General features: G+C 38.3%; 1 protein-coding gene across 2 annotated transcripts; it reads right to left on the bottom strand.

Annotated features, from left to right (window-relative positions):
* Positions 1-27,811, bottom strand: si:ch211-198m17.1 (mucin-2). Of its 2 annotated transcripts, XM_060892403.1 has the most exons (13): positions 27,585-27,811; positions 8,021-10,960; positions 7,799-7,894; positions 7,612-7,721; positions 7,248-7,306; positions 7,029-7,138; positions 5,475-5,609; positions 4,918-4,960; positions 4,716-4,753; positions 4,413-4,506; positions 3,505-3,682; positions 2,618-2,632; positions 1-1,246 (listed from the first exon to the last, which is right to left on the bottom strand). In XM_060892403.1, the coding sequence occupies exons 1-13, from the start codon at positions 27,652-27,654 to the stop codon at positions 1,106-1,108; spliced, it is 4,029 nt and encodes a 1,342-aa protein (XP_060748386.1). In that variant the 5' UTR covers positions 27,655-27,811; the 3' UTR covers positions 1-1,105. The 2 variants fall into 2 exon arrangements, with proteins under 2 accessions (XP_060748386.1, XP_060748387.1); XM_060892404.1 differs by lacking the exon at positions 2,618-2,632.
* Between the last annotated feature and the right edge of the window lie 111 nt (positions 27,812-27,922).

Raw genomic sequence — 27,922 nt, forward strand, 5'->3', positions numbered from 1 at the left:
TTATCTAAATATATTTATTTGTCTTTTGCATATTTAATTTTTTACACCAGTTTACAAAAACGATTTACAAAGAAAGAAGGATTTACCTTTAGAACACAATACACTGTAGACATTTGAATAAAAGAAATAGATATTATATATACTTCTAAATACATTATTCATTATTGGCACTGCCACTGCATTAAATGCAATAAACTCTTATCCGTGCATAAAAAAATCTCTATGTGTAAAGGACCACTGAGAGGCGTGCAGCAAACATACAGCAGAAATTTATACCAGAGTGAGTCCCTTTGAAAAAAATGCATCACAAGCCCCCAAAGAGCTCTAGCCCTTTTAAATATTCACTTATAACCCAGGCAACACAATATTTCATTAAATAATCTTTATCTCAACTTTAAATGTGTATTTTAATAAGTAAATGTTGTGATGTAATATTCGCTCCATATTGTGAAGCCCTAATTATAGCGTCCTAAAACATGTGCAAAAAAAAAGTGAGACAAGTGCAAAAGTGAGACAAAAAGACTACAATGAACAACAGACACAGTATAACAATGATTCTGAAGTAGACGATGATGATGATGATGATGATGTGAAAAAATTGCTTAAAATATTGTTTTTGTTCTAAAGTCTCTCGTTTACAAGTGACACAATCGCAAAAACGTAATAAAAATTGTGAAATAAATAAAATCAATCACACAATCATGTTTAAGGTTATTATAACAGCATGGACCAACCAAGTGTGAACCAACTCCAACAGCAAGATAAACAGGCATCTACATGCAGTATCGTGTTTTCAGGAATCTTAAGACATGATCCTATAATTAACATAATGTAAAGGTGATGATTTTCTGTCAGATCAACGTTGGCGATATGATAAAGGGCACAAAGACATCTGTAAAAAGACATTTAAACAATATTACAGATTGAAAGGAGGAACCAATATACATTTAAGAAAGTTTATTGAAAAGACTTTTCCTCGATAGAACAAAATGGACCAATGAGTATGAAAGAGTCATTTGTGTTTGCTTTAAAAAAATAACGACCCCACTTTGTCATCTCCAAGTGTCGTCTTGGCTCCTCTTGTCTCCTCTTCTCTTTTCTCCAATCAGGATGATGTCGTTTCCTCATCTGCTGTATTGAAGTAAGGGTTTTCATGACCCTCAACCAAGTAGGAATAACGTGAAGGGTTTTTGCCTTTAAACGTTTTTAGGTTTTCTTCTAACGGCATGAGATCATAGGAGCCCATCTGAAACAGAGGCAGCAGGGAATGTTAGACAAACACAGATCAGTGTCAACCTGGACACGAAACGTCTCTGTCTTTCTTCCCTTATATCACCCATCATGCAGGAGGATTACTAAATTTATGGAATGACACCATTAAAAAAAAGGCTGGTTATTAGTAATTATAGAAAAGGCATGCAAAGCAGGTGATATTTACAGTGTGTATATATATATATAGAGAGAGTACGTTCAAATGGAAGTCGTAAATTTGTGTGATCACTTTCATGTGATCTCTTTCTTGGAAAGTGAAAAATAGTACGGTACGCACTTTGTGAAAGAATACAGCTAATTATTTAGCTAGCACATCGCTATAATGTCCTTTTTACAGACGGAGTAAAGGCAAATGGACAGCAAAAAAGATATAAATCTGTATGAAATATCAACATTTCTCTCAAGTGTAAGGGTAAATTCTAACGAAAAGACTTTTTCATTGTGATTTCGAGAGCTAGTCAGGTGTCTGCTAACAACATAGCTAGAAAGAAGTAAAAGAAGCATGACATTTGAAACAAAACCATTTGAAATATAAAATTTACCACAGATGGCTTGGTAAATGACTAGGAAATGGCTTTGAACAACTAAACTAGAACTATTAAGTGAATTTTTATACTGAATAAAGTGAACATTGCATCGTGAGTTGAGTCAGAGCTGTTGTTACATTTCAACCTTCAAAGCTGTTGATTTAAATGAAAAGTCACATCTGCTGCACTTCTATAGCCTTTACTACAACAAGCTAACAACAGAGCTAGCTAGCATACATGCTTTTGTGCTAAGTCTAAAGGCAGACAGGCTGAATGTAGAAACCAAAGTACTCAGAAATATATGGTTGAAATGACAAAAAAAAAAGCTTCTTGACTTCACTTGACTTGAGAATATGTATATTTATCTCATATGTTGTAAAAATATTTGAGAACAGAGGCAACTGTGAGCTCATGTATGTGGAAGAGGGCAGACTGCGATCGCCTCTAACTGTGTGTTACACTGCGATATGATGCAATATGTGATAGGGAGGAGATAGCTAGTTGGTGGGAAAATGGGGAAAATGTTAATATTGGCACTAAAGGGGTCAGAGCTGTCAAAAAACTCCAGGCTGTTATTGATTATTCTTTTTATAAACACAACAAACACGACCCCATTTGAACGTAGCAATACCCTTCATTTCCGAAAATCCGGTTTTGCTCTATTCTTCATGTTACTTCATGAAGAGAGACGTGAATGAATTTGATTAGAAAACCAAGAGTCCACCATCCACCAATCAGCAGCCACACATGTAAACCTAGACCTGTTCGATTGGCCCGGATAAGAGAGTAGACATGCAGATAAGGCCATCGTGTCTTACCTTTCCTCTTAACTTCTAAAGCATCATAACGGCGGGATCAAGAAACATGCAAGGCAATGTGAGACAGACATCACATGCATGTCAGCAACACACACACACACACACACAAACACACACACAAGTGAGACGGAAGTTTAAAAAGGGGATAATGTGTGATGAGAGTCGCAGAGATACATACATCAAACATTCAGAAGTATGTCCTCTATCAAGTCTGTTATAACCCAGTGAGCACGGACTGACAAGAGACGTCTGTGGATGTCTGTGATTTGTTCTAAAAATCATGCTAATTTGTGTTGTATAAATAAATGCTGAGAATGCCTTAATGATTTGTTTTGTTTTGTTTCATTTCGTTTCATTTCGTCCACCACAGTGGTAGTTTATATGAAACTAATCAGAAAGTAAACAAAGTGATTGGAAATAAATCGATTTCACCAGTGTACTTTTTAATTTTTTACAGATTTTAGCATCCACATCAGATTATTTATAAGTAGAGTATTAAAATAAATACACAGAATGAGAAAGTGAAGCTGCTTCTGATTTCTTTCCAGATCGGAAGGTATGATGAGCTTTCCTCACTGAAACCTTTAAAAATGTCTCACTGGGTATAAGAGGTTTTTTCTAACAGACAGGCAGATGATAGAGCGTTGTGATAGATCTCATCATCATGTGCATTGGTGGTGGCAGCAGTGATCTTATAATTTCATTATCATCATCAGGCAGGTGAAATACAAGCAAGTGTGCATGCCAGTTATTGTCATACTCACAGTAGTGCATTATAGAAAGTGCTGATCAGTCAGTTTAGAAATAAATGACGACTTCATTGAGGCACCTGGTGTCTAGAAAACGTCTTGATGTGATTTTGTAGACAAAGACTGATGGGAACTTACCAACCCGTTGCTGGGTTTGATTGTATCTGGCATGGGCATCTCTGTACCATAGGTCTCCGTACCATTGTTAGCATTGTTGCCGAGAGACGCGCGAGGGATGGGAGTGATGTTGTGGGACGGCCACATCTGGATGTCATCTGAAGAGTAAGGACTGTTGCGGATGGAGGTGTGCTTTCCCCTGTGGACACACACAGAAGGAACATGTACTGTATAAGGGATGTGGTAGCTCAGTGCTTAAGGTGTTGGACTACTGATTGGAAGGTCATGAGTTTGAAACCCAGGGCCACCAAGCCTCTACTTCTGGTCCCCTTAAGCAAGGCCCTTAACCCTCAGCTGTGGATAAAAGCATCCAAAAGATTTCTCAAATCCTGACTGAAATTCTTAGCTTTGCATGCAAGGATGGTTTGTGTTGGATTTTGTTCCCCAGGGAATGAACGATGAATTGAGACTCAGCTAAAAAAGCTATGTAAGGAATGAAACAATTGATTTAGTAAAACAATCCAATACACAGACAGCACTTAATTTATCTGACATCAACCTTTTTCCAGAACACAGCTACAGTATAGGGAGTGACAAAACTACACAAAAAAAAAATCGCTAGCACATTATTTTGGATTAAATTCACAATTAATTACTTAATTCATTACATTAAAATAATTTTAAAGCAACATTGTGATGAAAATTTATCATCACTTAAGAAGAAAGTCTAATAAAAAAAAAAACCATATAATTCTAAAATTACAGACAGATCTGAACTATAGAATTCCATATAATTTGATATAAAAGTCTGATGGAACTACAGAATTCTGACAGAGCTATAGAATTTAAAAATAAAATAAAACTATATAATAGACTGGTAGAACTATAGAATTAAATATATATAAAGATATTGATAGATATGTACGCACTGTTGGAGCGAACAGAAGATGATCAGGGCCAAAACCAAGAAGAGCAAAATTCCTCCCACAACGACGGCGACCACCACCAACGCCAACAACGCCGCTATCACAGAGAAACACAGCAGCAAAGTGTTTATAAAAAAATATAAAAAAACATGTATACTGTGCAAGCTCATACATAACGTCAGGCTGAATTCTTGGGTTCAAATTCAGGAATGTATTAAAGGTTTGTAATTTAAGTTCCTATTTTTAATCCCAAAAGTTTGCAGATTGAAAAAGAAGGTATTTTAAATCCTGAAGAAAAGAACTTACAGTCATTACAGTTGAAGCCAGAATAACCAAACGCACACCTGGAAAAGAAATGATCATTTAAAGACATTATTAACTCATCCATCACTTTATCAGGCTGATGTATCACTACAACACTAGAGGGCAGTAGTTACAACCACATGAGGCCATCATTACAAGGCCAGTTGTTTTATTTGGTAGGTTTGTTTAGGACCAGGTTACTCACGGCACACATCTTTGGCCATCTGCTCTTTGACCACTGGGACAGGCTGGGAAAAAAAACACAAAGTATGTGTGAATATTAAAATAGATAGGCTCTATCTCTCTTTTTTCTTTTGCCTAAGAAAGCTGCAGAATGTCTCACCTCAAAGCACAAACTTGTTTGGAATTTTAGTATGTGGCGGAAATATATCTAATCCGAATCTAATCGTCACTAACATCTTGTTGTTTGTTTGTTTAATACTAAAAAGCTGCATTTTTGTGGGATCATTTGATATATCTGAAACTAAGGAGCTCCATGTCATCTATTTTACACTTTAAGTGGTCCTGGGATGCACATGATCACATGATAATCACATGACTGAGCTGTTGTATAGGTGCACTTAATAAACTGGTTCATTGCCTACTGACATTTATCGTTATTCTAGAGGAAATACAGAAAATACCTGATCAAATCAGGGCTCTTGAGACATTTCAGGGTTACTCTAAAGCCATTTGGATGCCTTTTGTTTGCACTCATTCAAACACCCACACGCACACACACACAAACACACACACACTCACCTGTACAGCTTTTTGTAGAAAAGACATTTGATATGTAGCCCGGGTTGCAGGTGCATTTAATAGTGCCATCCGTATCATTACTACTACACGTTGTGGTGCTGGTGTCACATGGACTCTGATCACAGAGATCCGTAGCTACACACAAACAGACACAAGGAAAGAAGAGTTTCTATGAAAACCCTATCAGAGACCTACAGTATCTATCAGCTGTCTGTAAAGTAAACTGGCAAAACTCATTTAAAATCATCACACATTCACACTGATTGGCATAAATAGCTTGATAAGTAACAAATATCATACACTTCCACATTTACTCTTTGCTCCATCTGTTTAATGCTCTAATTGTTTGCTTCTACACTATATAGCCAAAGGTACATGGACCATCACAGCCACTTGTGGTTCCTACTAAAACTGTTGCTACAAAGTTGGAAGCACAAAACTAAAAAATGATTCAAAAGATTTCCCTTTACTGGAACTAAGAGACTCAAACACGGTTTCAGTGTCACAAAGCACAAGATCAATGTTGGAATGGAAGAACTCGAGTGTCCTTCACAAAGCTCCATGATAACATGGTGTGTTAAGGTTGGAGTGGAGAAACTCGAGTGTTCTGCAAAGAGCCCTGATTTTGACTCAACCCAACTGAACACTTTTTAGATAAACTGGAACACTGTGGCTTAATGAGCACAAATCACCAAAGCCATGTTCCAGAATTAATTGGAAAGCCTTAGTAGAAAAGATGAGTGGAGCTAATGATAACAGAACAACATAAATATCGACATGATATAATATGTTCAACAAACCCATACTGTAGGTGTGAGTGGTCAGGTGTGAGCGGTCACATACCTTTGGCCGTATAGTGTATTTGGATTTAAGTCAGCATGTCATAGATATTTTTTTTTCCCAGAAATATATTTAATGTAATTATATTTAATAATATATTGAAACTGAATTAACTAAGAGGGGGCACGGTGGCTTAGTGGTTAGCACGTTTGCCTCACACCTCCAGGGTTGGGGGTTAGATTCCCGCCTCCACCTTGTGTGTGTGGAGTTTGCATGTCCTCCCCGTGCCTCGGGGGTTTCCTCCAGGTACTCCGGTTTCCTCCCCCGGTCCAAAGACATGCATGGTAGGTTGATTGGCATCTCTGGAAAATTGTCCGTAGTGTGTGATTGCGTGAGTGAATGAGTGCGTGTGTGTGTGCCCTGTGATGGGTTGGCACTCCGTCCAGGGTGTATCCTGCCTTGATGCCCGATGACGCCTGAGATAGGCACAGGCTCCCCGTGACCCGAGGTAGTTTGGATAAGCGGTAGAAAATGAGTGAGTGAGTGAGTGAGAATTAACTAAGAATAAATTTCTGAACATTGGAACTATCTTCATCAGTTTATAATAACAGCTCAATGTATTGTGTTTTCATGGGGTAGAACATACACTTAGTCTATGTAGCATACATATACACAATTATATTTGATATACTAAAAAACTTGATTTACAGTTATGCTAATTTGAAAAGAACAGCTTTTTGTTATTTACGTCCACAGTGCCAGAGCTGAACTTACAGGTATATTCCACATTAGTGATCGTCTGTACGGCATTCGTTACAGACTGTACTGTAGCGTCAGAGTTCAAGTGAAACACATTGTTCACTGTAGCCACCACACTGCCTTTACTGCAAACACACACATACAACTTGTTAGCACCATGACGTTTGGTTAAAGTGTTATAATTCATATTAGAGAAGATGGTGAGAGTGTGGAGAGAAGTGGGAGAACACTTACGTTAGTTTCAGAACAATAGATTTTACGTAGCCATTTGAAGTACTGAAGCTTTTGTTTAGCTGGAAAAGTCAAATTAAAAAAAGAAAGAGAGAGAGAGAGAGAGAGAGAGAGAGAGAGAGGTGGATGTCAAAGTATATACACTAATATAAAAAGCACTCAGTTCATTTAGTTTCATGAAGTAAAAACACACCACTGATACAAAATGTTCTTCCTTGAGTAGCTTCCAAGAAACATATTTTAACCAGAGAATATCCTAAGTCTTCTATCATGCAGCTTATAACTGTTTATAAAGCCCATGTTGTTTCACAGACAAACTAATTAGACACGTAGAATAAAGGTTGTGTGGAATTCCTCCGTTCCTCACCAAATTAATGATCATATTGGCCATCTTTTGAAATGCCACAGAGTTAGGATCACTCATATCAGGTGTAAAATCTTCTTTTGATAAGCGCAGCGTTCCTGGAAATACTTTTCCTAAAGGAAAAGAATAAGAAGTCAAGTTGTAGAGTATTAATGATTTTCATTTCCAAGCGTGTTCCATTGATGCTTACCTTCAAGACACTGGCCTTGTGACAAGTACATTCCAGGCAGACACTCACAGATGGAGTTAACACACATGGTGAGAGGTGGACAGGGTGGACAGGTAGCTAAATTACACAAAGACAGAGAGTAAGAAATGAAAACAAACAATAAATAAATAAATAAATAAATAAAATTTTCTAACATATTTTTATATGTTACATGTTTTATATGTTATATGAAAGTTTACACACCTGGTGTGGCAGTTGGAACAGGTGGAACCGGAGGCCCAGTTGTGATGTTTGGTGTGGATGTAGCAGTGATGTTTGAGGTTGTAGCAGTGATGTTTGGTGCGGGTGTAGCAGTGATGGTTGGTGAGGCTGTAGCAGTGATGTTTGAGGTTGTAGCAGTGATGTTTGGTGTGGGTGTAGCAGTAATGTTTGGTGAGGGTGTAGCAGTGATGTTCGAGGTTGTAGCAGTGATGTTCGAGGTTGTAGCAGGGATGTTTGGTGTGGGTGTAGCAGAGATGTTTGAGGTTGTAGCAGTGAAGTTTGGTGTGGGTGTAGCAGTGATGTTTGAGGATGTAACAGTGTTGTTTGGTGTGGGTGTAGCAGTGATGTTTGGTGTGGGTGTAGCAGTGATGTTTGAGGTTGTAGCAGTGATGTCTGGTGAGGGTGTAGCAGTCATGTTTAAGGTTGTAGCAGTGATGTTTGGTGTTGGTGTAGCAGTGACGTTTGGTGTGGGTGTAGCAGTGATGTTTGAGGTTGTAGCAGTGATGTTTGGTGTGGGTGTAGCAGAGATGTTTGAGGTTGTAGCAGTGAAGTTTGGTGTGGGTGTAGCAGTGATGTTTGAGGATGTAACAGTGTTGTTTGGTGTGGGTGTAGCAGTGATGTTTGTTGTGGGTGTAGCAGTGATGTTTGAGGTTGTAGCAGTGATGTCTGGTGAGGGTGTAGCAGTCATGTTTAAGGTTGTAGCAGTGATGTTTGGTGTTGGTGTAGCAGTGATGTTTGGTGTGGGTGTAGCAGTGATGTTTGAGGTTGTAGCAGTAATGTTTGAGGTTGTAGCAGTGATGGTTGGTGTGGGTGTAGTGCTGATGTTTGAGGTTGTAGCAGTGATGTTTGCTGTGGGTGTATCAGTGATGTTTGGTGTAGGTGTAGCAGTGATGTTTGAGGTTGTAGCAGTGATGTCTGGTGAGGGTGTACCAGTGATGTTTGAGGTTGTAGCAGTGATGTCTGGTGAGGGTGTACCAGTGATGTTTGAGGTTGTAGCAGTGATGTTTGGTGTTGTTGTAGCAGTAATGTTTGGTGTAGGTGTAGCAGTGATGTTTGAGGTTGTAGCAGTGATGTCTGGTGAGGGTGTACCAGTGATGTTTGAGGGTGTAGCAGTGATGTTTGGTGTGGGTGTACCAGTGATGTTTGGTGTGGGTGTAACAGTGATGTTTGGTGTTGTTGTAGCAGTGATGTTTGGTGTGGGTGTAGCAGTGATGTTTGAGTCTGTAGCAGTGATGTTTGTTGTTGGTGTAGCAGTGATGTTTGCGGTTGTAGCAGTGATGTCTGGTGAGGGTGTACCAGTGATGTCTGAGGTTGTAGCAGTGATGTTTGGTGTGGGTGTAACAGTGATGTTTGAGGTTGTAGCAGTGATGTCTGGTGAGGGTGTAGAAGTGATGTTTGAGGTTGTAGTAATTATGTTTGTTGTTGGTGTATCAGTGATGTTTGGTGTGGGTGTAGCAGTGATGTTTGTTGTGGGTGTAGCAGTGATGTTTGAGGTTGTAGCAGTGATGTTTGTTGTGGGTGTAGCAGTGATGTTTGAGGTTGTAGCAGTGATGGTTGGTGTGGGTGTAGTGCTGATGTTTGAGGTTGTAGCAGTGATGTTTGGTGTTGGTGTAACAGTGATGTTTGGTGTGGGTGTATCAGTGATGTTTGGTGTGGGTGTAGTGCTGATGTTTGAGGTTGTAGCAGTAACGTTTGGTGTAGGTATAGCAGTGATGTTTGAGGTTGTAGCAGTGATGTTTGGTGTGTGTGTAGCAGTGATGTTTGAGGTTGTAGCAGTGATGTTTGGTGTAGGTGTAGCAGTGATGTTTGAGGTTGTATCAGTGATGTCTGGTGAGGGTGTAGTAGTGATGTTTGAGGTCGTAGTAGTGATGTTTGTTGTTGGTGTATCAGTGATGTTTGGTGTGGGTGTAGCAGTGATGTTTGAGGTTGTATCAGTGATGTCTGGTGAGGGTGTAGTAGTGATGTTTGAGGTTGTAGTAGTGATGTTTGTTGTTGGTGTAGCAGTGATGTTTGGTGTGGGTGTAGCAGTGATGTTTGAGGTTGTAGCAGTAATGTTTGGTGTAGGTGTAGCAGTGATGTCTGGTGAGGTTGTAGCAGTGATGTTTGAGGTTGTAGCAGTGATGTTTGAGGTTGTAGCAGTGATGTTTGGTGTGTAGGTACTGTCAGGTGTGGATATGGGTGTAGTGGTGATGTTAGAGGTTGTAGCAGTGATGTCTGAGGTTGTAGCAGTGATGTCTGAGGTTGTAGCAGTGATGTTTGAGGTTGTAGCAGTGATGTTTGGAGTGTAGGTACTCTCAGGTGTGGATATGGGTGTAGTGGTGATGTTAGAGGTTGTAGCAGTGATGTCTGAGGTTGTAGCAGTGATGTCTGAGGTTGTAGCAGTGATGTTTGAGGTTGTAGCAGTGATGTTTGGAGTGTAGGTACTCTCGGGTGTGTATATGGGTGTAGTGGTGATGTTAGAGGTTGTAGCAGTGATGTCTGAGGTTGTAGCAGTGATGTCTGAGGTTGTAGCAGTGATGTTTGAGGTTGTAGAAGTGATGTTTGGAGTGTAGGTACTCTCAGGTGTGGATATGGGTGTAGTGGTGATGTTAGAGGTTGTAGCAGTAGAGCCTGAGGTCATACTGGTGATGTTTTTGGTTGTAGTGTCGAATTCTGATAATGTAGTGGTGATGATTGACGGTTCAGTGGTGGTGGTTGATATGGGAGTAGTGGTGTTGGGTGTAGTAGCAGTACTGTTATCTGGTGTTGTAAAAGTTGTATTTAAATAATGTGTTGTAATAGTGTTTGGCATTACTGTCGTATTTAGTGAGACAATCTGAGGCGTTGTATCACTGACAGATGCTGTAGTTACAGGAGTCGTGGTTGAGATGGTTGTTGTTTCTGTAGTATTGGTGTTGGAGTTTACTTCTGTGACCATGATAGCTGTAAGCACAAATATCACAGTGAGTAGACAAAAGGTAAAACAGACAGTTCTGGCAAAGCAAAGGGCTTCAATAGTGTCATACTACGAGCCACCACTTCAGGTAATGGCTCCATTTCAGAATTCACCTTGAATGCCTTCAAGCAAAGATTCAGCTCTGTGACTTTATGGACGACATGACTTCTGTTTTTAGGAGAATTTACTATCAGGATTTATGCCCACTTTAGAGTACCCAGTCCACCAGTTGGCATGTTTTTGAAGGTGGGAAGTAACAGGAGACTTTGAAAAAAATCTATGAAGCCTATGGGAACATAGCAAGAACATAGAAACCTCCACACAGATATTAACCTGGTCTAAGGATCTACTGTACTAAGGGACCCTGGAGTTATAAGATTGATGCACAACAGTGCTATCCCATTAATCTGAATGTACACTCAAATTAGTCCCTGTGACTGGGATTTTATGGACTCTACTGTACCATTAAGAAGGCCCCAGTGATGGCAATGTGGTCTTCTAAAAAGGCTCTATTGATCAGAAGATTGATTCACTCTGTTGCTATTAGAAACTTGAGCAAGGCCCTTAAACCTCTATGTTTCAGGGGCCCTGTGTAAATTCTGGCCCCAGGCTTCTAACAAGCAGGGTTAACTGAAGTAAATTAATACGTTTCTCTGATCCAATAAATTAAATAAGCCTCTGGTACTGTACACATTACCGATGGTATATGACGATGAGTCTGTTGTCTGTTGAGGAGGTGAAGGTTCTGATGTGCTTCTGATAGACATATAATTTTGTGTTTCTGCTCCTGCATGGTCGTTGATGGGGTATCAGTTTGCTGTGGCCTTGTAGAAGCCAGATCTGTTGTTGCACTTAATATATGAGCCTCTGTATAGGGGAGTCCATACTGTTCTCTGGAGAACTCAGCTCAGTGTACTGTGTACTTGTAGAAGCTGTTTCTGTCAAAACAGACACTGTTGTTGTACTGCTTGTTCCAGTGTCTGTGTTGTCTGTCACTATGATAGAAGAAAATTCTGTAGGATCTGTAAAAATCTGTAGGTTATGGTTGAGCTGGCTGGAGTTTCTGTTTAGAGAGCTGTGAGCATGTTGGTGTTTCTTCACCCATATGCAGTAAACACAAACATATAAGGAAGATCTACTTCCCTTCAGTCTGGAAAATTGCTTTGAATGTTTCCTGACCAAGTACATAGTTATCACCTTACTGACGTTGTGTGTACCTTGTAAAAGGCTCCAAATCTACACCACACCACACCCATTTCCTTCTCCCATTCTTGGCTTGTCATCGAGGTGAGGAGGTCGATTCCAAGACACTGAGTACAACTCTCTATTTGCTTGATTTTTTGATAATCTCATTACAATTATTGTTAAGATCTTTGAGGAACAGCATAAAGAGCTGATTTAAGACAGCTCAGACTTTTGAGTAGAATATTAGAGATTGATCATGCTTTGAGATTTTGTTTCATACTCTCAGGACAACTGACAGCTTAATGTCCCAGATGGACCTAGTTGTCCCCTACTTATTCATATAACAACGCTTACATACATGATCTTTTAATCTATTTCCATTTGCCCTGGAACACGGGACACCGTTGACACTCACATGGACAAAGAATGGTCCTTTAATAAACTCCACATGAAAGTACACAGTCATGGTCACAAGGCCCCTGTTAGTAGATGACAAGGAAAACTTCATTGGCTCTGAAGAAAACCACTCTCTACTCAATTATAGAACCATGGATACATATATAGCCTTCAATAAGTGAAAAGAAAATAAAAGGGCAGAAGAAACACTTAGAAATGTTTACTTTTATTGTTTTAAATTCATAACAATTATTAACATTACATTAATAATTGAAATCATCATTTAATACACACACAAACGTGCATGGTATAGTGCTATGTTGAGTGCTGTTACTGTGAACGCTATGGATGCTTCATGTTATAATCACTATCCGTGTGTTTCATTCAGAAAGAGTCCAGTTATTTTGGTAAATTTCTATATTTTGGACAAAAGTGAAGGCAACATTCAGGTACAAAAGGTATGCAATTTTTTTGTGAAGTGTCCCTTTTGTGAGGAAACGCTGTCACTATTGCTGTCTCTGTTTTTCATCAGCAGGGGGCCTGAAGCTGTTATGACCAGATGAAGTGAGACGGACTGCGAAGTTGTTGTTATGCTGGTATTGTGTGTGTGTGTGTGTGTGTGTGTGTGTGTGTGTGTGTGTGTGTGTGTGTGTGTGTGTGTGTGTGCGCGTGCGTGCGTGCGTGTGTGTATGTAATCATACACCTTACCTTCAGGCCTAATTAGCTAAGAAATAGCAATAGCATGCCAGCATTGTTCTAAGAATTTGCTCTCAGCTGGTAAGCCTGGTAAAACAAAATGTTCTTTTTTTTATGGACTCGCTCTCTCTTTCTCTCTCTCTCTCTCTCTCTCTCTCTCTCTCTCTCTCTCCATCAGACAAGCATCAGATCTTGGGTGCTCTGGTTAATTTGATTATTTTCCAGGAACAAACACTGATATACAGTAGTGTCATGGATTATTGCCTAGTAACCATAATGCAGTGACAGATTAAAAAGTAAAAGAAAATGTGCTGGGAAACACAGCCGCCTTGTCAGGACTCCTTTTATATAGCAAACTCACTGCTCACTGACCAAAGAAACACCCACAACAAAATATAGGTTTTTAAACTCAGGAGTTAATGATCACCTAAATACGGATACTTCTATTTCAGTGAGCATGTATGGGTTCATGCACAGAGAAACGCTTACTATCACATTCAGCAGCTGTACTCTTAGATTAGATTAACTTTATTTTAAATAATTAACTCTATTTTAATTTTAATATAAAAGCTAGGGATTGTGCTACTCAGACACACACCAGGCAAAAACAAAAGTGTGTCTCAGTTACACACAGCTTCTGGACTTAAGCTCATAATTCTTGAGCAATATATTAACTCAAACAAGGTGTCATATTAAGTAAGAACTTGTTTTCACCCACATTATGCAGGAGACTTAATTAGAGACATTAATCAACTATATATATATATATACGTATATATATATATATATATATATATATATATATATATATATATATATATATATACACGTATATATATATATATATATATATATATATATATATATATATATATAATTACAATTAATTGTAATTGATAAAATTATACTTTTAAGTGCTTGGTCTGCTTTTCCATTAAAAACATGGACACATGGGCACTTTCTTTATATCAGTAGTTTTTAACTACAAGTAAAGTTTTTTCTATATATTTTATATAAATATCTTTCTCCAGACTTCATGAATTTGTTATGAAGCCAAATTATCTGAAATAATAATAATAATAATAATAATAATAATAATAATAATAATAATAATAATAATAATAAAGGACAAAAATATGACTTGCTGCATCAAGTGCTATTTTAGAAGCTCATGAGAGTAGAAGCCATATTGTTCTTTTTAAACACCATGTAGACCTGAAGTACAAGTTATTATTAGTGTATAAGAATACTAGTTTTTGTGTTAGTCTGTTGCTCTCATGCTAGTCTTTGGGTTAGCCCCTGTATGCTAGTTTCTGTGTTAGTCTGTTGCTACAACACTAAATTTTGTTTTACCCTTTGAGCTAGTTTTTGTGATGTACACAAAAAGCCTGTACACTACATTCTTTGTTAGTCTGTTACTATAATGCTAGTCTTTGTGTTAGCCTGTATGCTACATTCTGTGTTAGTCTGTTACTATAATGCTAGTTTCTGTGTTAGTCTGTTTACTCTAATACCAGGGTTAGGGTTAGGTTTGGTTAGGGTTAGGGTTAGGTCTTGTCTTAGCCTGTACACTTGCTTCTGAATTAGTCTGTTTACTATAATACTAGATTTTGTTTATGCCTTTATGCTAATCATTATATTAGTCTCTTTACTAATATAAGACTAGTTTTTGACTATTTGTTATATGCTCATTTTTGTTTTAGCCTGTATGCTAGCTTCTCTGTTAACTACAGTATAATGCGAATTTTCTTTTATCCTGTTTACTATATCTGTGTTTTGTATAACTTTGTGTGGTATAGAATATCCCTACACAGAGCAAATTATACTGACTTTTGGGCAAATAAATAATAAATATAATATTATTTATATAAATATAATATAATAATTAAAAAAAAATCTAGTTAAAATATGGAAAACAGCTCTTCCCCGGATACAAGGTGCAGACTTCTTGTCCTAAGCTTCCAGCTATTTATACCTACAATACACTGTGTTTACACAGTCATTATATTGTCCTCAACTGATAAAGTGAACTTTCACATTCCATAAAATTTCATTAGAACCAAAGTGTAAATTGTCATGTGATAGTCCTGCTTCCAACCATAAATATACACTTAATATTTTCTCTGTTTACATAATAAGGATTAAGATTAATTAAAAATTAAGACTCTGACGCATTAAACCTGTTCAGACTGACAGTGCGATATTTTTGGGACTGTGAGGAGTGCCTCAGCTAACGGTGTGTCTTTGAGTGTTTGCCAATAAAAGTCATGTGACACACGTTACACACTTACATGCTCATATGTTACCTACATCACTGTCCTATTGCTCCTTTTGTCATTCATCCAGCTGCTGTGAATCACACAGTGACTCCTAAGTTGTCTCTATAAACACTGACATCTTTGGACACACTGAAACCCAAAACCACACCCAAGTGTGGAAAGAGCTAGAAGTTAGTGTAATCTGTTTGAAAGATTGCTACACATGTTTATTACAATTTTAGCTTGTATTAGCCTGTAAATTGTAATGCTAGTTTGTTACCAGCCTGTTACCTGTAAGAGTCTTTTAAATAATTATCTTCAAAATTATGCTAGAAATTATCATTTATATAATGCTTATTTACGTGTTACCACAACCAATGTTTGTGTGGGATGTGGTAGCCTAGTTGTTATGATGTTGGACTTCTGTCGGAAGGTTCTCAAGTCGACCAAGCTGCTGGTTCCCTGTGCAAGGCCCTTAATCCTCAATTGCTTGGTTCTATAAAATGAGATAAAAATGCAAGTCGCTCGGGATGAGGGCATCTAACCTGTTTATTACAACCGAGGTTTGTGTGTTAGCTTGTTCACTATATATTACTAGTTTATGTTTTAGCCTGTTTACTACAAAACAAGTTAATATATTAGCTTGTTCTCTGTAATGCTACCATCTGTGTAAGTATGCTTAGAATAATGCTAATCTCAGCTTCAGCTAATCTCAGCTAATTCTCAGTATCAGGTTAAATATAACAATATAATAATTTGTTTGTTCAATAAAGCTAGTTTGAACATTAACCTGTTTTCTATATTGCTAGTTTGTATATTAACCTGTTTACTATAAAACAAAAGTATATGTTCACTATAAAGCTGGTTTGTATCATAGCATATTCACTATAACACTAGTTTGTGCTCTTCTCTATAACGCTAGCTAGCATGTAGCTGTAAAATTAGCTTGTATGACATGGTGGATTCAGTTCTATAAATAAAACTTGTCTGAGTGCTTTCTCGTTTCCACACAGCGTAACCATCAGAATAAGCCTTGAAAATATCTTTGTGTGAAGCTAGCAAACACTTTGGCTAACGTGCTGCTGGTAACCAAAACAAGAAATCTGATATGGAAAAAACGTGAGCTAAAAGGGTCATTGATGTGTGTAAAGTTTGAATGGGAACGTTTATGCATTTAAAGTTCTAAATTCTGTCTTTTACTGTATACAACCAAAATAAAATAAAAAAACACAGGAAGTTGAAACTCTGGTCTCTGGTTTACCAGTCTGAAGAAAAGAAATGATGATGTGAACCATCAACTTCTAACCAATCAATTATATCTCTAATCATCTGTCAATCTTGTCTATTCAGAAAGTCATGCCTCTTAGGTGAGGGGTTTTAGTTTAATAAATTGAGAAGTTTAATAGATCATCTTCACATTCCTGTAAGGGAAACCTTTTCAGACAGGGTTCTTTTGGTGGGCGGGGCTTCGGTAGGAACAGCACAGGGAGGGTCTGTATTTGTTTGGGTTTTGAGTTTCAAACAACTATCTTTAGATAATCACAGTAAAAACTGCTGACTTTACAAGACAGAATGGAAATAATAAGGATGCATCATAATTTCAGAGAAAAACCAAGAAAACCGGATATTCAGGATTTGATTGGATCGTGAAGGACAGACACAGAACGTACCTTCAAGTACACTTAACTGGGATGTGGTAGCCTAGTGGATAAGGCGTTGGACTTCTGATCCAAGGTCATGAGTTCAAATACCAGGTCCACCAAGCTGCCACTGCTGGGTCCTTAAGCAAGGAACCCTTAATCTCAGTTGTATTAATTGTAAGTCACTCTGTATAAGGGTGTTTTCAAAATACAAGCAATGTAACTACAAATTTTAATCACTAATCTGAATAAATCTAATTTGAAAAAGCTGAACTCCAGATCCAAAATCTTCACTCGAGTAGAAATGATCTACTTAATTAGGAACACATGTATGCACAAACATTTAAGCAGATATCCAATTGGTCAATAATGTAATGCATAAAACCGTGATGATAAAGGTCAAGTGCTTCAGTTAATGTTCACATCAAACAGCAGAAAAGTAAGAAAATCATGATAGCCTGTTATGGTTGATGGTTGCAGAGATGCTTTCAGAAATAGCTGATGTCCTGGTATTTTCATACAGAATTGTCTCTAGAGTTTACAAAAAATGTTGTGAAACACTAAAAAAGTGCTGGTTTGAACAAACAGGAAGGCTAATATCTATGACAAATTCCACGGTGCTTGGCCCCCTGGACTCGCTCGGCATACCCATCAGCAAGACAGACCTCCATCCTGGAGACAAAGCAACTGGTTTGAACCTAGACAAAGGCTATGATGACTTAAACCTCCTTTATTTACAGTTATGATGAGCAGAAAAGCAGCTGAAAATGTAAATATGTTTTAGCTAGTCCTCTATAATGATAATTGTAATATAATTATAATACTAGTCTGTGTTTTAGCCTGTTTACTACACCCCAAGTTTTTGTGTGAGCTTGTTCTCTATTGTGCTAGCTACAGTGTTAGTATGCTCAGAATAATGCTAAGCTCATGTGTTATCTTCAATACTACAACAACAATTTGTTTTATTAAAGCTAGTTTAAATATTAGCCTTTTTACTATAATACTGACCAGCCTGGTTTGAGCATACAGAAAGGGTACAAACAATGACAATTTCCACAGTGCTTGGCCCCCTGGACTCACTACCCTGTCTCTATAACCCAATGGACCCCTCTCCAACAAGGGTAACGGGACGACACTTAAGGCTGGAAAAACAGAACAGTCTGATTATGTTTCTTATCTTTAACCTGTGACCTGTGATATTAAATCAACTAGCTGGAAAGTGCCTTAGACAATACACACTATACCCACAAAAATAGACAGCAGCAGATTATGTAAATACTGTAGATTACAGAGACCGTGTGGTATAGTATGGTATAGGAGATATTAATGCTAAAGCTGTTCTTGCGGATGCTAAAAAGTTCACTTATAACTGAACAAATACAGGTGACGTGAATAACCTTGGTTCAAAAATCTGTTTGCAAGGCCCTTAATCCTCCCTGCTCCAGGGGTGCTGTATCAAGACTGACCCTGTGCTCTGACCCCAACCTTCAAAATTGGGATATTTGAAAAAAGAATTTCACTGTGCTGTAATGTGTCTGAAAATAAGGGCTGTTTCTTCTTCTCCTAAACAGCACGTCTTGTGTAACAAAGTGCAGATGCTTAAAGCCAGACTTATATATTAACTATGCAGAAAGTATTAGTTAATATTTTTCCATCTTGGCTGTTAGAAGAAGTTTAGAGGTGAGAGGAAAAGTCACTGGGTTTCAGTGTGTTGAAGATTATGGAAAGCAAAAAAATTGGGTTTTTTGTTTGTTTGTTTTTGTTTTTTTACATGATTGACACTGATGAACCGGAAAATCAGGTGAAGAGCTTTAAGCCTCATTTCTGTGAAAGATTCATAGATCATATTCTCTATTGCTTATACTGTATTATGGATAAACTGCACGTAGCCTGTTCTATCATGTTGAGTGATACAGCGTTGCTGTAGAAACGGCCAGTCTTACGCTGGCCACGTGAGAGAAAACAACCATAGTGGGCACAAGCCCTCATTCTCTGTTCTCGTCACACAACACCACATGCGTGCGTGAACCGAAACTTATGTTTATGAATGAATTAGTGTGTGCGTGTGTGTGCGCGCGCATGTGTGTGTGTGTGTGTGTGTGTGTGTGTGTGTGTGTGTGTTTGTTGGCTTGGGACCTTGCAGACTGACCTTGCAGATCATTTGTCATCTACCGCTAGTGCACATACACACACACACACACACACACACACACAAAACAGCAGCTTGGAGTAAATGTTACCCTATATGACCTGTTTTGTATGTTCACATCATGGAAAAAAATGGCTGGACATAACAGATCAGTATTTTACAATAGAAATGTACACAAACACACCTTTAGCAAACAGCATCACTGCACTCTAAAGCACAACAACACTGACCTAGATTGTCTCCATATACCAAATCCAATCTGGCATCTAGAAAAGTAATGGAGAAATCATAATGGGGAATGTAGTTCTAGGAAATGAATCAGTGATCAAATGGTGAGATGTTGATGGTTCTTCAGTTTCCTCTGAGTGATCTGTATGAACTCCCTGTCACTGGTTTCTTTGACAGAGCTTTATCATATTTATTTGTTGTTGTAAGTAGCTACGGTACTCTTGAAGCAGAAACCCTTTAGATTTTTCAGGTGGCAAAATATTCATGCTAAAATGGCAAGACATGCTACATGCTAATCTGCTTCAAAGTCATCTAGTTATTTTATAGTCGATTGTAATTTCTATCCTGGAGATTCATCCGTAAGCTTTGAAAACTAAAAAGAAGTGTGTTTTATCGTCTCAGGAGCGTACTGCGAGTGTGAAAGACTTCGTTCAATCCTGCCATCATTTTACATTCCTCCATCTGGTCATGTGTATTAGAGTATTAGAGAGGAATGCAGACAAACAATCCAAGTCACTCTCATACCGGATATAACCTGAACCATGAGACCCTAGGAACGTTATGAAGAGAGAGACAATCTATAAGTATGAAAAAAGAGGAGCCCTGAGGGCATCGCTTTCTGCACTCGACATCAAAGGACAGAGTCTGACGCCAGGGCAGGTATCTGATGGACACGAGCAGCTTTCACTCCCTCCTCTGACAGGCCAGGCTTTTAATCCGACTCTCTTGCAAAGAGATGCTATCTCTGCTTCGTCCTTTCCTGACCGGATCACGCCTACCTCATCTCAGCCTCCACAAGCCTGGATGAAAGTTTAGCACCTTTTCCCATCCATTAACGTGATCTTCATTTGATCTTACATTTGATTGGTCAGACAAATTACAGATGACACAGATTTTCCTGCTCCTGTTCTAATACGATATAGTTTCTATAGCAACAACGCATTCGCACATTCTTGTTGAGCAAGTTAGTAACCCTATCACATCCAGGTCATTGTTACATGATAATGTATATCCCAAACTACCGGTATAGAGACAACCAGCAATGAAAGACCAATGATTTAATGTAACAGGTCCTGTTAGAGCCTGATGATATCATCATCCTGTTCTGGACATTGGACTGGATGTACATGGGTGGACATGGGTGTAAACCTTTTGGGCGCTGGGGTGTTTTCTCTGACTGCAACATGCCTTGGTGATTATAGCCAGGATGCCCAGGTTCAACACTATTAAACCTAAGCTCCAGGCAGTTTGACCCCAGTAAACAAAATGAAAGCAACCACGAGAATATGGTAATGTCAAGCAGATGCAACAAACAAAGACAAATCAAGCGTTGTGGTTTTTCTTTTTGCCAGAAAGCTTCAGGCCGAGGCTAGAGGTGTGCATCAGGACTGAGACCTGACAGTTCTTACCTTTATGTGGAGCTTAAAAGACACAAGCTAGAATCTGATGGCATACATGGTTGCCAGATTTCTGTCGAATCCCCATTACAGTTCACATAACACTCCATTTACAGCATTTGGCAGATTTTATCCAGAGCGACAAACGTCTAAAAACATTTGAACAGTAATTGGATATACTGTAAGTCATTTTTTTAATCGAGCAGTTGAAGGTTAAGGGCCTTGCTCAGGGCACAGTCATGGCACCTTTGTGGGTTTTGGATTTGAAACCCACTAACTTGAAACTTGTCTGATTAATATATGGACATTTTCTACTCCGTAAACACCTTCCAGTCTTTACAATAGATTTTAAAACAGAACCATTTCAATATTGTACTTCTGGATATTGCGGTTACTTTGTCTATACTTGCATTTTCCCAGAGCCAATGTTTGTCCCAAAACAAGTCCAGTGTGGTGTTAAAAATGTTCATCAACATGATATGAGCTGGAGATTTGCTTTTGGTATGTATTTTGGTAGTAGTTTGCTCCAGTTGACTAAACTACACACTCAATATAACATAAAATAGTCACTGCAATTCATTCCAACAATATGATATTCTACATTAATTGTGTGTGTTTTCATTCATTCATTCATTCATTCATTTTCTACCGCTTATCCGAACTACCTCGGGTCACGGGGAGCCTGTGCCTATCTCAGGCGTCATTGGGCATCAAGGCAGGATACACCCTGGACGGAGTGCTGTGTGTTTTTGGTTCTTCTTAAATAATTACTTTATCGTAATTAATAATTAACAAATATCCCCATAGATGTAACGAAATGCCGCTTATAGGACCGCATGTTGACTCACAGCAGCATCACTTCCATTATTTTGGAAATGAAGTGTAGTTCTACATCATAGTACTGTACATGTGAGACTGAAATTTCTATCAGTTTACTTTTCAACGTTTCTTGGAGTATCTCCAGTCTGGATTACAGCCATTACCAATCTAAATTTGAATATGTATACAAACACAAGCTAAACAAATAGAGCTACTAATACAGATAATGGCAGTGTGTTACTCCCTTAATATAAATACAGTCATTAAGCTTATCCTTTTTCTAGGTTAAAACTGAGGAAAAGATGTCAGGTCCGGTATTTTTATTAGTGTAGTATCAAAGTTTCTTGTTTTTAATTGATCTGATCTATGCATTGCTGCTGAGTCAAACAGTTCTTAGTGACTCATACTGTAAGTGACACAAAGTAAGTGCTTCAATTCTACAGTTTTTGAGATACGTTTAAAAGAGTATAAGATTTTAACATAAAAGGATTTTATAGAAGGATTGGGTAGGATTGTGACGTCTAATCCATCCGTATTTATATATAAATATTTCACCTTCTCCCTCAGTTCCCTCATCGTAATATCTCTTCCTGTTTCCTTCATGTTTCCTCTAACAGATGGCCCCCAGGAAGAGCACTTGTGCACACACACGCACACACACACACACACACACACACACACACACACACACACACACGCTGTCATATCCTATTAAAGCATGGCCGGCACATGGCTACCAATTAGCAGGCAGATTTATTGTCAGTAATCCAATAGAACAAAAGGGGGAGAGAGAAAGGAAGTGACTCAAACAGTACAAGAGAGAAAGAGAGAGGGCGGGTGGGGGGGTGGGACAGAGGACAAGAAATAAGCGATAAACAAATATACCAGCAATACGCCTTATTAATAAACACTGAATCACTCAGAGAGAACATAGAAACTGTTTAAACAAACAAAATACATCACTGTCCCTGACTTCATTATTTGCCAGTTTCGATCAATATTTATTTGCGAGCAAACTAAAAAAGGCTGTGGACGGAAAGAGGCGTTTACCGGACTGAAACAAAGCGTCATTAACCTACAAGCACAGAGATTAGTGTTAACCCTCCATCCTCAGATTACTGTGCACTCCAACACACACCAACAATCCTCTTAGCACTAAAGCTCTCTGCAACACACACACACACACACACACACACACACACACACACACACACACACACACACACTGGCCCAAGTGTGCACTCCATCATCTCCTTTGAATTTGAGACAGTTTCCATGTTTAGTTGATTTAATGCAATGGAGTTGGACTTGTATTGACGTTTTATCCTTCAGTTACATTTGAGTCATATGGTTTTGAGTAAAACAAAAAGTTTGCACACCTCAACGTTCTTTGACCTGTCAGATATTTCCAACCCGGATGTCATTCTTTCGCTTCAGAAAAGTTGCTGTATTCTCTGCAATTCATGCGTTTATATCTCTAATACTATGACTGTTTGCTGCCAGTTAATAATCTGCTAATAATATGCATAGATTATGTTAATAAACTATTTTCTCTGATAACATTCATTCATTCATCAACAGTAAGGTGGTTTTTCCTGGACTTTGGGAATGATTCATGAGAACACTGGATATGGGAATACACTATGGATTAGACTGCAGCTCGTCAGAGTTCTCTGGCACACTGCTTTTGTTGTGGATGATAAAACATTCAAAGACATACTGTATATGAAATTAAAATGAAATGAAAGGAATATGGATTGAGAGACTGCATGAACGCTAGCAAGCGAGTGAGAGAGCGAGTGACTAACTGAGTGACTGAGTGACTCACTCAGAGTGAGTGAGGAGTGAATGAGTGAGGAGTGAATGAGTGAGTGAGTGAGTGAGTGAGTGAGTGACTGCCTGAGTGAGTGAGTGAGTGAGTGAGTGAGTGAGTGAATGAGTGAGGAGTGAATGAGTGCCTGAGTGAGTGAGTGAGTGAGTGAGTGAGTGAGTGAGTGAGTGAGAAGTGAGTGAATGAGTGCCTGAGTGAGTGAGTGAGTGAGTGAGTGACTGCCTGAGTGAGTGAGTGAGGAGTGAGTGAAGGAGTGAGGAGTGAATGAGTGAGTGATTGAATGAGTGAGGAGTGAATGAGTGAGTGAGTGAGTGCCTGAGTGAGTGAGTGAGTGAGTGAGTGAGTGAGTGAGTGAGTGAGTGAGTGCCTGAGTGAGTGAGTGAGTGAGTGAGTGCCTGAGTGAGTGAGTGAGTGAGTGAGTGAGTGAGTGAGTGCCTGAGTGAGTGAGTGAGTGAGTGAGTGAGTGAGTGAGTGAGTGAGTGAGTGAGTGAGTGAGTGAGTGAGTGAGTGCCTGAGTGAGTGAGTGGGTGAGTGAGTGAGTGAGTGAGTGAGTGAGTGAGTGAGTGAGTTAATCCACTAATCCTTGTAATAATTCTCTCTCCTACAATACGTCACACATCATCAGAAACAACGCACTTCTTGTTTGGCTAACAAAAATGTTTTAATCTTTCCAGTATTCAGTTGCTTCCTTGTTCCTCCTTCACAGAAAATTTGTTTCTTCATTCTCGCTCACACTTAATCCCTTTTCACCCCCCTGAGTCTCTTCTCCCATCCCTCATCCCTCACTCCTCAGACCATGGCTCAGCAGGAGGTATGCATGCTTCCAGCCACAAGCAGACTCGAGCCTCAAGGCTGTTCTTTTATTCTAGCTTTCAAGTTTATGACTGCCTTTCCCTTTTACACTCATAGCTACCCCCTCATGCCCACTTTATTAGGGGTAAAATCACCCCCTGATGCAGGCAAGGTCAACATGTGACACTTTACCCTGCCCTGACTGGGTCACTGCCCTGTCTGAAAAGTTCACATTTCCTGGAAGAAGCTGTCTCAATGTCAAAACTGGCTCAGAAGCGGTCAACTCAAATGACAGCTCTATGTATATATATATACACACACAAACACACAGACAAGAATTACGTGTTACACCTGATAAACAAAGGAGGTCTGATCTATTGAAGGAACAGTTTGTCAAATACCAGGTAACATGAGCCCTATTTGAACTGGACAGAATTTAGTCTTTTACATATAGGGGTGTTTCTCTGGGACCTGAGTTTCATCGTTTAGTTTTTAGACTGAAAATACATTCATCTGGAACCATAGTTAAAAAATACAAACAAATCCAAAGGTATAAACTCCATGCTGTCCAATATGTCTGCACATATTACATTATTTCATGCTGGACAAAAAAGGTTTGGCACATTATAGTGAGTAAAAAGATAATAAATAGACAAATGATGTGCAGGCTTTAGGTTTATTGTGTTATTGAGCTCTTAGTCCAGGTACAACCTGAATATTGTGGTCATGTATGTAGAACGGTTGGTATCATGACACTGTATGCAGTACTGTACATCAGAAACACACTTTCATGTTTGTTATTTATTAATAATTTCTACAAATTGGAGAAATCAGGCAAACAGAACTACACAAATAACAAAGAAAACAAACCCCTGATACCAAAAAAGTCTTGTGTTATCTACAATGAGTGTACATTGTCTACATGTTTAAATGTAAATCTACATTTTGTGGCTCAACTGCTTTATTAAAATCTACTTAACCACAACAGATCAAGGACCAATCATCCAGATAAAATAACAATGACCAGTTCATTAAATGCCGACAAACTAATCTCATCGTGACAGTGAGGTTTTCTCATAGAAAGATATTTATAGATTTTACCCCCAGCCACAAACAGGTACATCAAAGGTTTACATTGGTGAATTTCTGGGAAAATGAAACTAACGGAAGAGTTTCAGACTGCTGAAACACACCCAGGCACTTCACCGAGCACTCCAGAGTCTTAAAGGTGATCCTGTCACTACTCACACACCATAAACAAAAGAATAAACACAAACCTGATGACTCTTTATAAATGCTTCATTCCTTAATACTATACTATAACAGGTCATTTGGTATCTAAGAGAAATCTGAATCATGTTCCCTAAGAGATGTTTCAAAACCCTTGCAGAAGAGTCATATGACTCTTACATATAAATAATCACATAATTCATGTGAAAATTTTACATAGACATTTTCACATGTGCATGTTTTTTTTTTTAAGATTTTTTTTTATATTTATACAATTCATTTACATGTAATTGAATCACATGATTGTTTTGTGTTCATTTATTTATGTCAACTTATGTTCGCATGTGATTCATTTATCACATGATTCATTTATGTTAATTTATGTTTACATGTGATTCTTTTTTTTCCACATGATTCATTTATGTTCATTTATGTTTACATGTGATTCTTTTTTCACACGATTCATTTATGTTTACATGTGATTCTTTTTTTCACATGATTCATTTCTGTTCATTTATGTTTCTATGTGATTCTTTTATCGCGTGATTCATTAAATGTTTACATGTGATTCTTTTTTTCACATGATTCATTTGTTTGCATGCGACTCTTATTTAAGATTCATTCGTGTTTATTTATGTTTACATGTGATTCTTTTTTCACATGATTCATTTGTGTTCATATATTTTAACATGTGAGTCATTTTGTCACATGATTCATTTATGTTCATTTATATTTACCTGTAATTCTATTTTTCACATGATTCCTTTATGTTCATATATTTTAACATGCGAGTCATTTTTTCACATGATTCATTTGTGCTCAGATATTTTAACATGTGAGTCATTTTTCACATGATTCATTTGTGTTCACACATTTTTCATTTATCACACATATCTAGCAACAGTAATGTAATTATGACCTTTATATTAACAATACAGTATCATTGATAAGGATCATGATTAATTCTTATTTAATTATTATTAATATAATTACCAAACACTACATAACACTCTCAAGTCCAAATCCTTTTCTTAAATCTATAATTCCTTCTGCACTGAACATTTTCCGCATGAACCACATGATGAACTGAGTCAGGTGCTTTAGAGCAGAAAAACTAACCAACAATAAAACTGCCTGAAGATGTGACACATTGAGAAAATAACGCAGTGCCCGAAAGGATTAAAGTGTCTTTTCAAGGCCATAATATTTATTCTAACATTTATTCTAATTATAACAATTAACTAAGACTAACAATTACTACATGAACAGAAGGAAGGGAAAATGTACTAAAAATGATTTACAGCCATTTTCACCAGATAAATCTCTAAGACAGGCTTGAGATTTCTTCAGGACCACAGCAAAGTTCATCACTACCTTCAAACTTAATGGACAAAACTGGAGACCTTCATTACAGCAACGACAAACTAATCTCCTCGTGACACTGTGGGGTTTTTTTTTTTTCATAGAAAGATATTTATAGATTTTACCCCCAGCACCAAACAGGTACATCAAAGGTTTACATTGGTGAATTTCTGAGAACATGAAACTAACGGAAGAGTTTCAGACTGCTGAAACACACCCAGGCACTTCACCGAGCACACCAGAGTCTTAAAGGTGATCCTGTCACTACTCACACACCATAAACAAAAGTATAAACACAAACCTGATGACTCTTTATAAATGCTTCATTCCTTAATACTATACTATAGCATGTCATTTGGTATCTGAGAGAAATCTGAATCATGTTCCCTAAGAGATGTTTCACTAAAAAAAATCTAAATGTGCACCAAACCTTTGCAGAAGAGTCACATGAAAATAATCAAAAGTGCAGTCTAGGACGGATAAAGGTTCTGTAAAGGTTCTTCTGTTTTGCGCACTGTAATTCATTCAACCTAAGCATCTAAGACTGTCCATGGTCCTTAAGAATCTTATGCCAGAGTGTCACTTTATGTCCACTTTATGTACCAGTGAATAAGTAAAATCCCGTTACCTGATGCCACGCAAAGTGCCAGGACAAGTTGGCGCAGGGAAGCCGCGGTGCGCCGCTCAGCTTGGACCATTGTGCAAGAAAATGAAGAGGGGAAAAAAATAACTTGTCCAACAATCTCAAGCAGACTTTAGGATGAAAGCTGTGTGAGCGAGTGATCCTGTAAAGCGAACAAGTGATGACCAAGCAGATCCGCTACAGGTGCTTTTTCCAGAGCGTGTTAAAGTCCTCGCCCCTCCTCAGTGCGCACGCTGCGGCTACGCCCCAAACGGCACTCCACCCTATGAGTGTCACAACAAAGAGTGTGCCGAAATACTTCCCTAAGTAGCCACTTATTTAGT

Source organism: Tachysurus vachellii, chromosome 18, assembly GCF_030014155.1.
Source record: "Tachysurus vachellii isolate PV-2020 chromosome 18, HZAU_Pvac_v1, whole genome shotgun sequence".
Lineage (NCBI taxonomy): Eukaryota > Metazoa > Chordata > Actinopteri > Siluriformes > Bagridae > Tachysurus > Tachysurus vachellii.